General features: G+C 39.9%; 1 protein-coding gene across 5 annotated transcripts in view; it reads right to left on the bottom strand.

Moving 5' to 3' along the window:
• Nucleotides 1-14866, bottom strand: part of Chd2 (chromodomain helicase DNA binding protein 2) — a 135146-nt gene that overhangs the window by 55190 nt on the left and 65090 nt on the right. For all 5 annotated transcript variants that reach the window (XM_028893291.2, XM_028893287.2, XM_037198651.1 and 2 more), the window contains 6 exons: nucleotides 11694-11910; nucleotides 9126-9215; nucleotides 8249-8439; nucleotides 3160-3348; nucleotides 1139-1301; nucleotides 600-752 (listed from right to left, as the gene is read on the bottom strand). In XM_028893291.2, coding sequence (XP_028749124.1) covers nucleotides 600-752; nucleotides 1139-1301; nucleotides 3160-3348; nucleotides 8249-8439; nucleotides 9126-9215; nucleotides 11694-11910 — 1003 coding nt within the window. The remainder of the gene's footprint in view (nucleotides 1-599; nucleotides 753-1138; nucleotides 1302-3159; nucleotides 3349-8248; nucleotides 8440-9125; nucleotides 9216-11693; nucleotides 11911-14866) is intronic.

The following is a 14866-nucleotide window of genomic DNA, read 5'->3' as shown; positions in this document are numbered from 1 at the left end:
GCCAATCTTTCCTATCACCTTGTCCTTAATCTTAATGATCATAGCTACACTCAGCAGGTAGAAAGCATTTGCCACACAGGCCTAAGGAGCTGAGCTTGAGCTCAGAGCAGAGTGGCAGGAGAGAAACAACTGCTCAGAGTTATCCTCTGATCTCCACACAGGCACCACGGCACACAAATGCTATGCATGTGTCCTCGCTCACTCAATTCTAATAACAGTTGCCGGGCATAGCGGCACACACCTTTAATCCCAGCACTTGGGAGACATAGGCAAGAAGACCTCTGTGAGTTTGAGGCCAGCCTGGTCTACTGGATAGTTAAGTTCCAGGACAGCCAAGGCTATATAGTGAGATGCCATCTCAAAAAAATAAAAAAAGGAAAAAAAAATAGAATTTTTTTTTTTTTAAAGAATGACCTTCACATGTTCATTATCATCACAGAGTAGGCTAAAGGCATGAAGAAAAACTGTGGCCTTCCTGGAACCTTAATTTCAGATGTTTTTCAGGTAAGAAAACTTGCCTCCTACTCTGAGAAAGTGGGGAATAGAGAGAGGACAGACAGCTAGACTGTGTAGCTAGCCCAGTTACTGAGCCATCTTACCTGGAAAGGATAGTGTTTGATAGTCAGGTACTCGGCCAGAATATCCAACATCCTCACCATCTGAGAGAAGATCAGGACTCTGTTTCCCCTTTCTCGGAGTCTTGTCAACAATTTGTCTAAGAGAATCAGCTTCCCACTGCTCCTGATTAGAGACTGAAGATTCAGAAGACGTCTCAATCAATAAATCAAACACACCATTGCGGAAATGGTCTTTAAACATGGTATCCACAGTACTATACTTCCTGCATTCTACTTAAGTTTCCTCGTCATTTTTGTGTGTCTAGAGACAAGGTATCACTATGTAGCCCAAGTGAACCCTGAGTAAGCTGGCCTCAACCCAAGACCCTTCTGCCTCCACCACATCCCTGTCAAGTCCGCACCAGTACTCATGTCTGGCTTGTCTCATGCTTTTGAAAGCTTCTGCTGATGCCCCTTGAAGGGTAATCAAGGAAGAGAAGGAGCACTTTGACTACAACAGAAATCTAAGCAAGCCTGCATCACTCTGGAGAAGGCAGTAAAAAGCATGAGGAGCCGCGCACCTGAAGGACCTCCTGGCCGTTCTCCCTTTCATTTTCCTCTGGAGCTTTGATCAGGTAGCAGTGATTGCAGCATTTTTTCAGCTCCATCACAATATTAAGAAAGCCAGATGTGCTGCCCCTTGTTCCTTTGGCGAGAGCCTTGTAATTCCTGGTCAGGATCCATCTGCAAATTGAAAACATTAGTTCAAATATGCAGAGTTTATGTTACCATAAGAAATAAAAGCTAAAAGACAGAGAGACTTTTACTTTCTATCTACCACCTAATCGTGATCATTCACATCTCCATGCCAAAGTAAAAAGTTCAATGATCCTAATGGGTATGTCAACCTCACTGATCACAGAACACTAAAAGAAGACAATTGTAGAAGGTTACACAAACACTCACACATACACATATCTGTACATGTTTGTGTGTGTGTGTGTGTGTGTGTGTGTGTGTGTATACTTTTTTTTAATTAGCTTACAAATTAGTGGGCTTCCATATGGCTTCTTTATATATCCTTAGTTCTGACTATCCCGTCCGTGTATCTTATTTCTCAATTCCTCTATGCTCTGTGGATATTATGAAACTGTTAAGGAATCATTAACTACTTTTAGGTATGATAACAGGACAAATTTTTGAAGAATAAGAAGTCTTTCTCTTCTAGAGACACACACTAAGACAGGAGTAGAAGAAAAGATATGGGTAAACTAACTAATGGCCATGAGTTAATAACCACAGAAGCTAGATATGAGTAGATGAGTAAATACCATACTATTTTTGCTTATATTTCAAACTCCCTATAATAATATCTCTAAAAGTCAAATGGGGGCATAGGGCCACCTACAGGTCAGCAATAAGTGTCTGTCCAGCACATGTGACGCCGAGTTTGATCTTCCAGAAACATGCAAATATATATACATAAGTGAATCATATTTATGAAACTTAAATGTGAAAGTTCGTAACAAGTACATTTTAGGCTGCCATATGCTGGACTCACTGTTCTTGAATTTCTGTACAAAACAGTGAGCCAAAAACATGGCTTTCCTGTGCTGCTTGGAATGCTAGAAAGGAAGGAGTGCTCACTTTGTACTATGGTGAATGCTACCTCTGCTGAACTTTCAGTGAGATTGTGCTGCAATGACCTGTTTCTAGGATACACCAAGGCTCCAGAGGGGACATGTTTCATTCACCTTCATCCTTCCCAAATAGCTAGAAGAGTGCCTAGTATTAAAAACTTCATAGGAGAGTTACTGAATGATAAACAAACATTGTCTAGCTTAACCAACACCTGCTTAGTATAGGACAATTAGCACTAAAAATTAGGGGCTGGAGAGCTGATTTGGTAGTCAGGAGCACTTGCTGATCTTGCAGAGGACCTGGGTTTAGGGCCCAGGACCCACTTGGTGGTTCCTAACCATCCTTAACTCCAGTTCCAGGAGATCTGACACCCTCTTCTAATCTCTGCAGGCAATAGGAATGCATGTGGCACATATACATACATGCAGGCAAACACTCATATACAGGCAACATAAAATAAATAAATCCCTCCCCCAAAATGTTTTGATTGACAAACTCCGGGTCATTTATGTAAGAGAAAGTACTGTGTAAATTCTCACTTATGCAAATAAAAACAACTTCCCCTTTTTTTCTAATTGATCATGAATTTCAACTTAATTCTGTGTTGAGTCAACAAACAAAGCTCAGTCGTTATCTAGCCAGTCCAAGGCTGAAGTCCAATTCCTACTGCTCTAAGAAAGCAAAGCTTAGGGCTAGGTCTGGTTCCAGTATTCTGCAGGCAGGAGGAACTCTTGATTTCAAGGCCAGGTAGAGTTACATAGAGATGCCCTGCCTCAAAAAACAAAATAAAAAAATAGAAAACTTTACTCTTGAGCACTTGCCAAGATCTGCAAGGTTCTAGGCTTAATTTAAAAAAAAAAAAAAAAGACAAAAACAAACAAAAAACCAAACTATGTTCATAGTTTACTTTTTCAAAGGCACAGATTACTTATTAATTATTTACCTCATGGCAGGAACTTACTTATAATACTGTTTCTGAAGGGCTGACATCTCCACCCTGAGAATCTGTTCCACTTTGGCAGGAAGGGATTTCTCCACATCTTTTTTGACTCTCCGAAGAAGGAAAGGCTCTAGTACCTTATGAAGACTCTGATAACCATTCTCTCTCCCCTTTCCATGGTCTTCTTCAAAATCTTCCCAGAACTCAAACCTATAGATGAAATTGTCACCATTAGTTACCCACAGGGAAGAGCATTTTCACAACAAAATAACTGAACTAGGAGTGGGGTGGCTTTGAGGGGATTAAAAACAACTTTCAATCCCTCCTGCAAGGAAAGGCAAAACTTGTCCATCCCTGAATCTTCAGTAAAAGAGAAGGAAATGAGTACAATGTAAGTCTAAAATTTCACAAAGGGACCAGGTGGCTCCGCAGGTGGACACCCTGACAAGAGAAAGGGGGCTGAGCACAGCACTCGTCACTGTCTGTCCTGTTGATGCAGTGTGATCAGCTGCTTCACGATGCAGCCACCACGGCTTCTCTGCCACGATGGCCTGCATACTAGAATTGTATGGGGAACTGGGTAAAGTAGCTGATACGGCCACTACTGACTGTGATCTCCAGGGAAGGACAGGGGGACCAGTGAGCTGACGGGACAAAGAACAGCAATGAGAAAGGACACACAGGCAGCAAATAATGCAAAGCTAGCAGCCAGGATTCTACATCGTGCTGCCCAGTCAATGGTGACTCCCTTGTTCCCCAAGGGAGACACCAGTAATGGTCTGCAGATATTTTTAGTTGTGACAACTGCCTGATGGGAGAGGAAGCCAAGAATGGTGCTCGATTTCCCACAAGGAAAATGACACAAGGCAGCTGGGCTGGGGGTGGGGGTGGCCAAGCCAACCCAAAGATGAGAAGCCCAGCACTATGAGACAGCCCTGTGTGCAGGGGTGCAGAGGAACTCTCCTCCCAGAAAGATACTGTGGTGAGGAAGGGAGAGAGAGAGCAGGAGGGAAGAAAGGAGAGAGTAAAACGGGAGGGAAGAGAAGAGGGGGAAGGCAGGCGAAGGGGAGGAAGAGAAGGGAGGAGGGTCAGCCTGACTGCGACCTGCTCAAGTAACCACTGTAGCGAAGCTAGCTCAGTCACAATGGCTGCGTGTCTCAATCCATCATCAGAAGATCGTAAACATGCTCACAATAAAAATGTCTTTTTTTAAAAGACCAGCAGTAAATAAATAAAGACAAGAAATGTGCCGCCTATAGGTCTGCCTTACAAGAAAACATCTAAAGTTAGCCTCTGAGCTTAAAAGAAAACCCTCCACAGAAACCTCAAGCCACAGGAAGAAATAAAGATCACCTGGAGATGACAAAATACATGTTATCTTTCTCTTTTCAATGTTTCCTTAAAAAACAATAATTCTCCTGTTGTATTCTTGAAGTTTATAACCATAATGAGAATTTAAAGCTAGAGCCATTGTGGAAAACAAAATTAGTTATTACTTTTTTAAGAATATGGGCAAGTTAAGCTGCACGATTCAGGTCTGAAACGTGGTAGCAAGTCCTTGTAATTCAGCACTTCAGGAGGCAGAGCCAGGCGGATCTCTGTGAGTTCGAGGCCAGCTGGGCTAACCAAGTGAGCTCAGGAAAGGCGCAAAGCTACGCAGAGAAAACCACTGTCTCGAAAAACCAAAAAAAAAAAAAAAAAAAAGAATTAAATTGGCATTAACTGAAGATAGGCTAAAATACAAAATTAGAGAGTTCAGATAAGTAATTTAAAATAGTAACATTAAACAAAGAATTAAAATTAGTACCTAAGAATTAGTAAATACTAAGCAAACATGGAACCGAGAAAAGGTAAGAGACATGAGAATGCCAGGTATAATGCAGGAATGTTCAACACATATGTCTAAGAATGTCAACGTAATCAAAACCAAAGATGTATGGAATGCGCTTACAATCTCTATTCACACGCATCTACAGTATAGTAATCAGGCAGTATAAAGCATCAAGGATCTACCGCGTGTCCCTAGTACAAAGCGGACCAGTTATAGCAAGTTATAGTTCGTGAAATTGTAACATCACATGTTCAACTGACCTATACCTAAGGCTAGAAATCACCCACCTGGTTCAACAAGCTGAATGTGGTTCAACCTTTAGTGCTGCCTTTAATCATATGTGTGGGCCAAACATAAATTATTTTGGTATACTACTTCGAACTGTATTTTGCTTTATGCAATCATAATGTAAATAGTTGTATTTTTAAATGTAAATACTACTTAAACTATCTCTGCATGGTTGAAATCATATGCTAAATGTAAATCCTGTGTTTTCTGATGTCTTAGGAACCCGTCGAAGGTCATTCAACTCCTAAAGCGCATTTGACCCAGTTCTATTTAGAATAGACTACTCAGACTCTAGTAGAATAAAAATGAGATGACGAGAACAGTAAGAGGATCAATGTCGGTAGCTACATAGAACACTGACTATCAGCATAAGGCTCATGCCAGGCATCTTACGAAAAACTAAACATCCTAAAATAATAAAATTTAAAAAGTAAATCACAGAAGAAGTTAAGACTGTAACAATGAACTACTAAACACTACTGAAATACAAAGCTAAATAAATAAGAAAACCTTCTTTGGCATGATAAAGGATTATTATTGAGTTCATGCCTTAACTGTATGTAAGATCAGCATAACAAAATTGCAGTACTCACCAGAAATGATGGAGCTGATCCTGAATAGGAATGCAAGTGTAACAGCTCAGAAGAACGACCTACATTCACTGTTAGCTTCTAAAATGTAAGTACACTAGACATTCTGGTGACACAAGTGAAGTAAGTCTTCAACTGGCATGACACAGCCAGAAGCAAATCCTTTCTGTCCCACTAAGATCAACAGAAGACGTCTTCAATGATTGAACAGATTGTCCAAAATCCTCTAGTGAAGCAAAAATGAATCATAGATCCATCACACTTCGATATACTAAATGCCGTCAAACATAAATAGACTTAGCCTAATGTGACTTAGCTAGAAGATTTCTAGAACAGAAATGTTGTCATGAGACCCATGGCTTAGGCACTATCATGTTATTAGGACATAGACAATACAAGGAATAATTGGTGATAATGGAGAGCTGTGGTGGATGCAAGCCTTCAATCCCAGTAAGATTTGAACAAAGCAGGCGATCTCTGTGAGTCTCGTAGGTCAGCTGCGCCTAGCAAGTGAGATTCCAGAACATGAGTCATACTAAAACAACTACATAGAAACCTGTGGGCTGGGCGCAGGAGGGGTCGTGGCGGGGGGAGAGTGGAAGGGGACGGGTGGGGGGGGGAGGGGGGAGAGGACGACAACAGGACACTTGATAAATTATAGTTGTAAATTAAAATTTGGCTCTTCAAAAGATAATATGAAAATAAAAGAAAAGCCAATCATACACTTTATTTATACAAAAGTGCTTTATTGAGAGTACTTGTATCCAGAGTGTTTTTAAAGAAATAAATTGTCCAACCCATATAGTGACAATTCAAGTTTTAAAAGCTGAAGCAATGCTTTTCAAATTCTATTTATCTTTATTTTATGTTTATAAGTGTTTGCCAGCATGTATGTTAATGCACCAAGTACATGCATTGCCTGCAGAGGCTAAAAGAGGATTTCAGCTTTCCTAGAACTAGAGTTACAGACAGTTGTGAGCCGCCACAGAGTGTTTAGAAAATGAACCCAGATCCTCGCAAAAGCAAGTGCTCTTAACCACTGAGCCAGCTCACTAGCTTGAATCTAATTTTCTTAACAGGAAAAGATCTGAATAAATATTTCACTAAAGAAGCCCAAAAGGTCAAAGACAAAATGAGAAGATGCTCAACGCCCTTAGTCATTATAAAGACAAGCACATTATAAAACATTTACCTGTCAAAAGATTACACATTAGTAGTTAAACTGCTTACTGTGTGTCAGTTGCTGTTCCAGGTAATGGGAACCAATGGTGAGTAACAAAACGAGACCCCTAGTCTTCTCACATGCCTAATTTAGTGCTAGAAGACACAGAGGTGCTATGCAGCAAACCAAACAGGGAGGGAGAAGAGGAGAGGAGAGGAGGTGGCTGCCATGTAAAAATAAGGAGGAGCGTTCCAGACAAGACAGAGTAGGAATGGAACAGCATGTGGAAGGGACAGAAAGATGGCCAGGACAACTGATACATGATGAGTAATGGACAAATGGTAGAGTCAGCATGAGCCAGGATCCAGCTCAGTCAGTACAGTCTTCCACACTAGAGAAAAGAATTCAGCTTTCATCTAAGCTGTCACTGAGAACCACCAGATCATTTTATGACTGTGGAATGAATATATACACTATGTATCTAACCTATACAATTTATCTAGTAGAGATAAGCCGAAGTTCTGTAAGAAGCAAGCTGATCTGAATAAGAACTAAAACTGATGTTTCTACTAGCAAAGACTGTGTTTAAGGCATGTCAGTCTATGTACATCATATACTTCACTCATGTCACTGAGGTTTGGTTTTGTTTTATGTTTTTTGAGGCAGAGTTACATGGAGCTTAGAGTAGCCTTAAACTTACTATGTAGCTGGCATTGGATTCCTAATCCTCCTGCCTCAACCTCTCAAGTGTTGGGATTGGTTCTAAGAAGCATCTCTACCCCACCTTACTCTCATATGTCTTAATAATTATTCCCAAAATGCTTTAACTAATTCAAACCTTTGGTAGGCAATTATATTCTCCTCCTCAACTGGCTAACTTCTTTAGTTTCTATCACTCTATTATGCAAGACTTTAATACAGTTGCTTCTGTCACGAGTGAATATCTTGCCTTCCCCACGCCTAAATAGTTTAAAAGCTGAAGCAAAAAACTAAAATAGTTTTGCTAAATCTATTAAGAACATCAAAAAGTTGCCAGACATGGTGGTGCAGACTTTAATGCCAGCATGTGGGAGACAGAGGCAAGCAGATCTCTTATGATACAGATGCCAGCCTGGTCTACATAGTTAGTTCCAAGCTAGCCAGAATACATGAGACCCTTTCTCAAAAATACAAAAAAGGGGGAAATATTTGCATATCAGACATTCTAGCACCTTTTGAAACAAACAAGAAGGAGCTTACTTCTCCGGCATAATAAAGTGCAGCAAAGACCAAAGTTCCTTGAGGGAATTCTGAAGAGGGGTGCCCGTGATCAGTAGCCTATGGCTGGACTTGAAATCAATCAGAGTTTTATACAATAAAGAGTCATCATTCTTCAACCGATGGGCTTCATCTACTCCCAGGAAGGCCCAGTTAATACTGCCCAGCACGGTCTAAAGTGAAAAACAAACAGAATGAGCCACCAGGTCAGAAGGGGACCCACAGTGCTTGCACATTAAATCATTTCTGAATACATACCACCACAAAGATATACAGGTAGACACATTTATTCTTCACCAATTTAATATATATTAGGCTTCTTTGCTTGATCTACCAATGGCCAGATTCAAGAGTACCTCATCATCTAAACTATAAGTGGATCTCTCATACAAGTCACTACTGCAAGCTCTGCAAGAGGAGGAAAACTGCTATGCTGAACAAAAACTGAAACAAAACTTTATGGGATTCTGTCTTTGCAAGATGTTTTTCTTGCCTATTTGCCACCCCAACCTTGAGACACAGGAAACACAAAACCACCACACTGAATAGCAAAGCACTTATCACTTAGGAACTTTAGAAAAAGCTCTCCAGTAGTGCACTGTACTGTACTTCAGTGCAGTCTCAATACCCTTTCCTCCTGCCTCCTGCTCAACTCAATGGACTAAGGCAACCTGAGCTCCCAGTCAACTGTGAGGGTTGTCTGCTACTTACAGTTGTATATTGAGGAATATTTTAAGTTTGTTTGCTTGGCTTTTTAAACAAAGCAAGAAGAATTACATGACAAGGAGGAAGCACAGTCCCCACTACTGAAATAGGATACACATGGACAAGACTTAACTTTTTATTACCAATTACACACCTTATCTTTTAAGAGGATCTCATATGTTGTTATAAGTGCATTGAACTTCAACCTTTTGGTTTGAGAATGAATCCACTCATATTCCCTTATCTATAAGAAGAAAAAAATAGTAATTAAGACACAATATCTACTTCCAAATTTTGTAACAAGTCTTTTAATAGATGCAATAAAACATAAAAAAAAAAGTCTCACAAGAATTGAATGAACAGCCTATGCACTCTAAAGAGACTTAACCCAAGCACAGAACACTGAGTCAGAATCAAAAGTAGGAAAAACTTTATTGTCATTGCAAATGAACCAACCCTCCTGCAAAGATTTGATGAGTGTGCAGCATTTACCAGCAATTAAAACTCCAGGAACTGGCCAGGTATGGTGTGACATGCTTTTAATCCAAACACTTAACAGTCTGTAGAGACAGGCGGATCTCTGTGAGATCAAGACCAACCTGGTCTACAAAGTGAGTTCCAGTACAGCCAGGACTGTTACACTGAGAAATCTTGTCTCGAGAAAAACCAAATGAACAAAAAAAAAAAAAAATTGGGGGACTTGAACTAAATAAAGGGTTTCCCAGCCCCTTAAATTGTTCTTAAGGAAATGAAATTACCATTATTCTTTGCATATGGTAATATTTATTAAGAAGTAACAAATTATAATCAGTAGATTGGCCAGAAATTTCATTAATCATAATCAATAGCTATATCCTCCAAGAAAAGGGATTTTTTTTTTTTTTTTAATTTTATGTACATTGATGTTTTGCCATGGGTGACAGGTCCCTTGGAACTGAAATTACAGGGAGTTGAGAGCTGCCATGTGAGTGCTGGGAATTGAACCCGGGTCCTCTGGAAGAGGAGTCAATATTCTTAACCACCGAGCCATCTCTCTCTTTTTTTTATTTAAAGAAAAGGAATTTTGCAGAGTGAAAATATAACTTAATGTAAGTAGGAAATACTGAGAATGTAAAGAAACTGGAAAATTAATGAATGCATACTGAAACATGACCAGAAACTCATCAAACACAATGACTACTAACAAAGTTCTTACGGTTTGTTGACTTAGAAAACAGAAATCAAGACAATGAGTAAGGTGCTTACCACCAAAGACTAAAGAGAAGGAGTACTAATTACATGGCATAAAGCAAAATCCCTGCTTGCTTTCTCCTCTAAGAACTAACAAATTAATGGAACTAAGAACTGCTTAATCTTAGAAATAAATAGTCTTAGCAGGTCAAATTTATGACAATGAAGCCTAATATACTTTATAATCAGATGGTTTTTTTTTTTTTCATTTTGTTTTGCTTGCTTTGCTGGGTTTGCTGGCAATCAAACCCAGGGTCTATCACAGAGCTCCAGCTTCAACTCAACCACGTCAGATCATTTTAATGACAGCATTTAATAAAAACAAGTTTGAATCCATGAAAACGTGTTTAGAGCACTTATCTAAAATTTTGAAGATTTCTGGTAACCCACTCTTACTACAAGCAATCTCCAAAAACATGTTAATATAGAAGGGCACAAGAGCCAAACTCCAGACTTGTGTCTGGTGAGCTGAGGCTCCAGTTCTGCCATTCTAGCCATCTAAAAGCAAGGACTAGACAGACTCCCTGGATAGTCATCTTTAGCAGGCATTTCAGATTATTTGCTGCCATCAATTTTGAAGACTATCACAAAGGTTACAGGAACACATAAAAGCACTCAGTAAAAGAACACACAGTACGTACTCAAAAAAAAAAAATCATATTCCTCAAAAAATGTTTTTATAAACAAAGACAAATTTACATCACTGTGTGTTAATTTCATGATGCTCAAGTCAATATTTCATACCAAATAATTCTCTTTTCTGCAGCCCTAGAAATGTATTGTTTTCCTTTATTATTTCTTTCTTGTAAGTTATGAAACTGTTTTAAGAGATTGGGAAATAAATTCTAAGAATTAAGTCTTCCCAATAACATTTTGGGTAAAATAGCAAAGATATTAATTTTCCATAAGGAAAGGTAATCTTAAATATAAAGATCAAACTAGTACTGGTAATGCAAGCCAATAACCATAGCTCTCAGGGGGCTGAAGCAGGTAGATTGCCACGAGTTGGAGGCTCCCCTGCGCTACACAGTGAGACACTAGGAGGGAGAGAAGGAGGGAAGAGAAAACAGTGCAATCCAACTAAGAAATTCTCATGCAACTATTGCTGTTTTAAAACTTAGTAGTATACACCTTGTTCAATGTTTTAAAGAATATATGAATTGCATTTTGACAGACCTCCAAGTACTGAGCCCATAGTATACAGTGTGTGAATGGTTTTTTTGGTTTGTTTTTTTCCCCCTGAAACATGGTTTCTCTGTGTAATAGCTCTGGCTGTCCTAGAACCTGCTCTTTAGATCAGGCTGGCCGCAAACTCAGAGATTCAAATGCCTATGCCTCCCAGTGCTGGGATTAAAGGCGTGCGCCATCACTGCCTGGTGTGTGTGAATGATTTTACTCAAGAGTTTACTAATACATCTATAAAACATTATCAGCCAATTTCTAAAATATATTTTTAACACACATGCTACTTCAACTTTTTTTGTTTACATACCGTATTTCTGCTCATCAGGTCACCTATATAAACCACTACATTAATCTCTGGTGCCCAGATTTCAAACTCCCTCTGCCATGAAGTGAGGGTGGATAAGGGGACGACTATAAGAAAGGGTCCATAGAGCTGGTGCTGGTGGAACAGGTAGGAGAGAAATGATATGGTCTGGATGGTCTTTCCTAGGCCCATTTCATCAGCAAGGATTACACTGTTGCTTCTGCAATAAGAAAAAAAAAATACAAAGTAATTATTAGTTCATGAGAAAAACATTATATGCACAAATAACACACTTGACAGTATCAGCAGAGAAAGGCATCAGATTGACCCTGCCATGAAATTCTTCTCCTCATCTTCAATGACTTAAGCCTCCTAAATAAGGAAGAAAGCAGAAGACAGAAACAGCAGACCAGGCCAATCTATCTGGAAGTCTATTCAAGATTTAGATTACACAAGGCTCCTCTAATTGTTTCTATCTTAGAAATGAGGCTCGGAATTATACCGTCTTCCATAGGCTACCCCTTCTAACAGAGAACACAGGTTTTATCATAGATGCATACAAGCATATAACCTTGGGTTCATCAATATACAAAACAAGTAAACTGGCTATGCTGCTGAAGACTATATCCCAATAGTCATGTGCCTTTGCTCAAATTGCCTTCCCCATTCCGCTGCATTCCACTTGACTGTCCAATACCACAAAATCTACTATTTTATAGACCTACTTGATACAGGGTGTAAAGGGCTTGGATTTTGTTTGTTTGTAGTGCTAGAAATAAAGCCCAGGGTCTTATATGTTCTAGGCAAAGGGGATCTGTTTTAAATATGTTTCATATTCAAGAAAGAGTGCAGGATTCTGAGGGGTTTGTTTTAGTTTTTGTTTTGTTTTGTTTTTATGAAGCAGAGTCCCACTATGCTGGCGGGGTTGATCTGGAATTTGCAATCTTCCTGCCTCTGCCTTGAAGAGCTAGTAGGAGAGGATTCTGTCCATTCAACCTCTGCAAGTGTTCATGGACAGTTTAAGAAAGACTGTACTGGGCTACCAAGTGAGTTCCAGGAAAGGTGCAAAGCTACACAGAGAAACCTTGTCTCAAAAAACCAAAAAACAAAGAGAGAAAGAAAGAGAGAGAGAGAGAGAGAGAGGGAGGGAGGGAGGGAGGGAGGGAGGGAGGGAGGGAGGGAGGGAGAGAGAGAGAGAGAGAGAGAGAGAGAGAGAGAGAGAGAGAGAGAGAGAGAGAAAGAGAGAAAGAAAGAAAGAAAGAAAGAAAGAAAGAAAGAAAGAAAGAAAGAAAGAAAGAAAGAAAGAAAGAAAGAAAGAAAGAAAGAAAGAAAGAACTAGAAAATAGGCTGAATTTACATGTTTGTTCAACTGTACACATGTAAAAACAAAGACAGATTAAGAAAATGACCAAAGTTAGGAAGGCATGTTTGGGAAACAGAAAATATTAGCCCATGACAGGAAATTAGAAATCCATGTATGATATAGTCTGTAAACATTTTGAAAAGGTTCTTTAAGGGCCAATGAGATGGCTCAAAGAGTAAAGGCACTTGCCACAAAAGCCTAACCACCTAAGCTCAGTCTCCAGAACCCACATGGGAAGAAGACAGGATTCCTTCATGTCAGACATGCAGGTATATATGCATAGGCAGATACACATTCAATGTAAGCAAACTTTTAAAAGATCAATAAATAAAAATAACATGTCTGCTTTTAGCTGAGGCTATGGATTTCCCCCGGTATCAGAACTATGGGGCTGCCAAGGACCCTCACAGCTCTGAATTTGCTTGTTGTTCATGGCTTTATGCTGTTTCTGAGTACTGTAGAATCATCTGGGTCCTCCCCAACCCAGAATATGTACATGGCCCAATCCCAGTGCCATCAACTCAGCTTGATCCCTCAGCGGCTTGCTCTCCTGTGCCCTCTGCTTGCTATCTTTAACAGGGGACTACTTCCGAGCTCTCTTTCCTGTTTCCAAAGCCTGGGGAGGGGATGAAGGTGCTGACAGTCCCTCGGGGGGGGGGGGGCTCTACCCAGCCTAGCTTAGAAAGGGCTCTTGGTCATTCTTCCCTTCCTTCCTACCTTTTCTGACTCTTTAACCCAGAAACCTCTGGAAGATTTAACTGTAGTTGCTCATCATGTCTCTGCAGGTAAAGCAAACATCAGTACATCTGTTTGGAAGTAGAAGCAGCACAAGGTACAGCCAAAATGGCCACTGCTGACAGCTAAAGGCTGTTTAGGAGCTGTGGAGGTAGGGCTTTGCACTACCAGGATCTTGGAATCTTGACAAGTGGGGCTTGAGGCACACAGACCTTGGAGCATGTGTATTCTTGTCCCTGTGCCTGGAGACACGATGCTGCCTCCAAGCAGCCCAGTCTTTGCTCCTTCAGCTATGCTCATGCTACCACGACTGTACGTCAACCCAAAGTCTTCCTGTGCCAAATGAACTGATGTTTATACGTATCTATGCTTCACTAGTGAACCAGAATACTAAAAGTAAAATAAAAGTTAACGTATAGCTAGAAGATCAAGGCATTTAAATTGCTAAGATTGCAAGCAGATCTCTTTGGGTTTACAGAGAACCTGGTCTACATAGTGAATTCTAGGGCAAGCCTGAGCTACATAGTGAGAATCTTTATTTTAAAAAAAAAAAAATAGCAAATATTATACAACTCTGGAGAAAGCTCATAGTGTCCTTGCTCATAATTGAACCATCAATTGGGGCTGGAGAGATGGCTCAATGGTTAAGAGCACTGGCTGCTCTTCCAGAGGTACTGAGTTCAATTTCCAGCAACCATATGGTGGCTCACAACCACCTGTAATGAGATCTGGTGCCCTCTTCTGGCCTGTAGGCAAACATGCAGGCAAAACACTGTATATATAATATATAAATCAATCTTTAAAAAAAGAAAAAAAAAAAGAACCATCAATTGTAAAATAAAAAGGGGCTAGCTCATACTAATCTTTAGTTACATCTAAGTGCTTACTAATCCTTTAAAAGAGTAAGACTTACTAGCTTCTGAAAGGAAAATTGTTTTTTAAAAAGTATTTGGTTTATAATTTTATACACATAATATTCTTTGATCAATCCCTCCATTTCTTTCTTATCCCATACCCCTCTGCCAAACCAAATCCCTTCTTCCGAAGTCCCCCACCCACATTCACATCTGTTTATTTG

Source organism: Peromyscus leucopus, chromosome 1 (genome assembly GCF_004664715.2).
Source record: "Peromyscus leucopus breed LL Stock chromosome 1, UCI_PerLeu_2.1, whole genome shotgun sequence".
Taxonomy (NCBI): Eukaryota; Metazoa; Chordata; class Mammalia; order Rodentia; family Cricetidae; genus Peromyscus; species Peromyscus leucopus.
The sequence above is the reverse complement of the archived record's forward strand: the minus strand, read 5'-3'. Positions and strand labels throughout refer to the sequence as shown.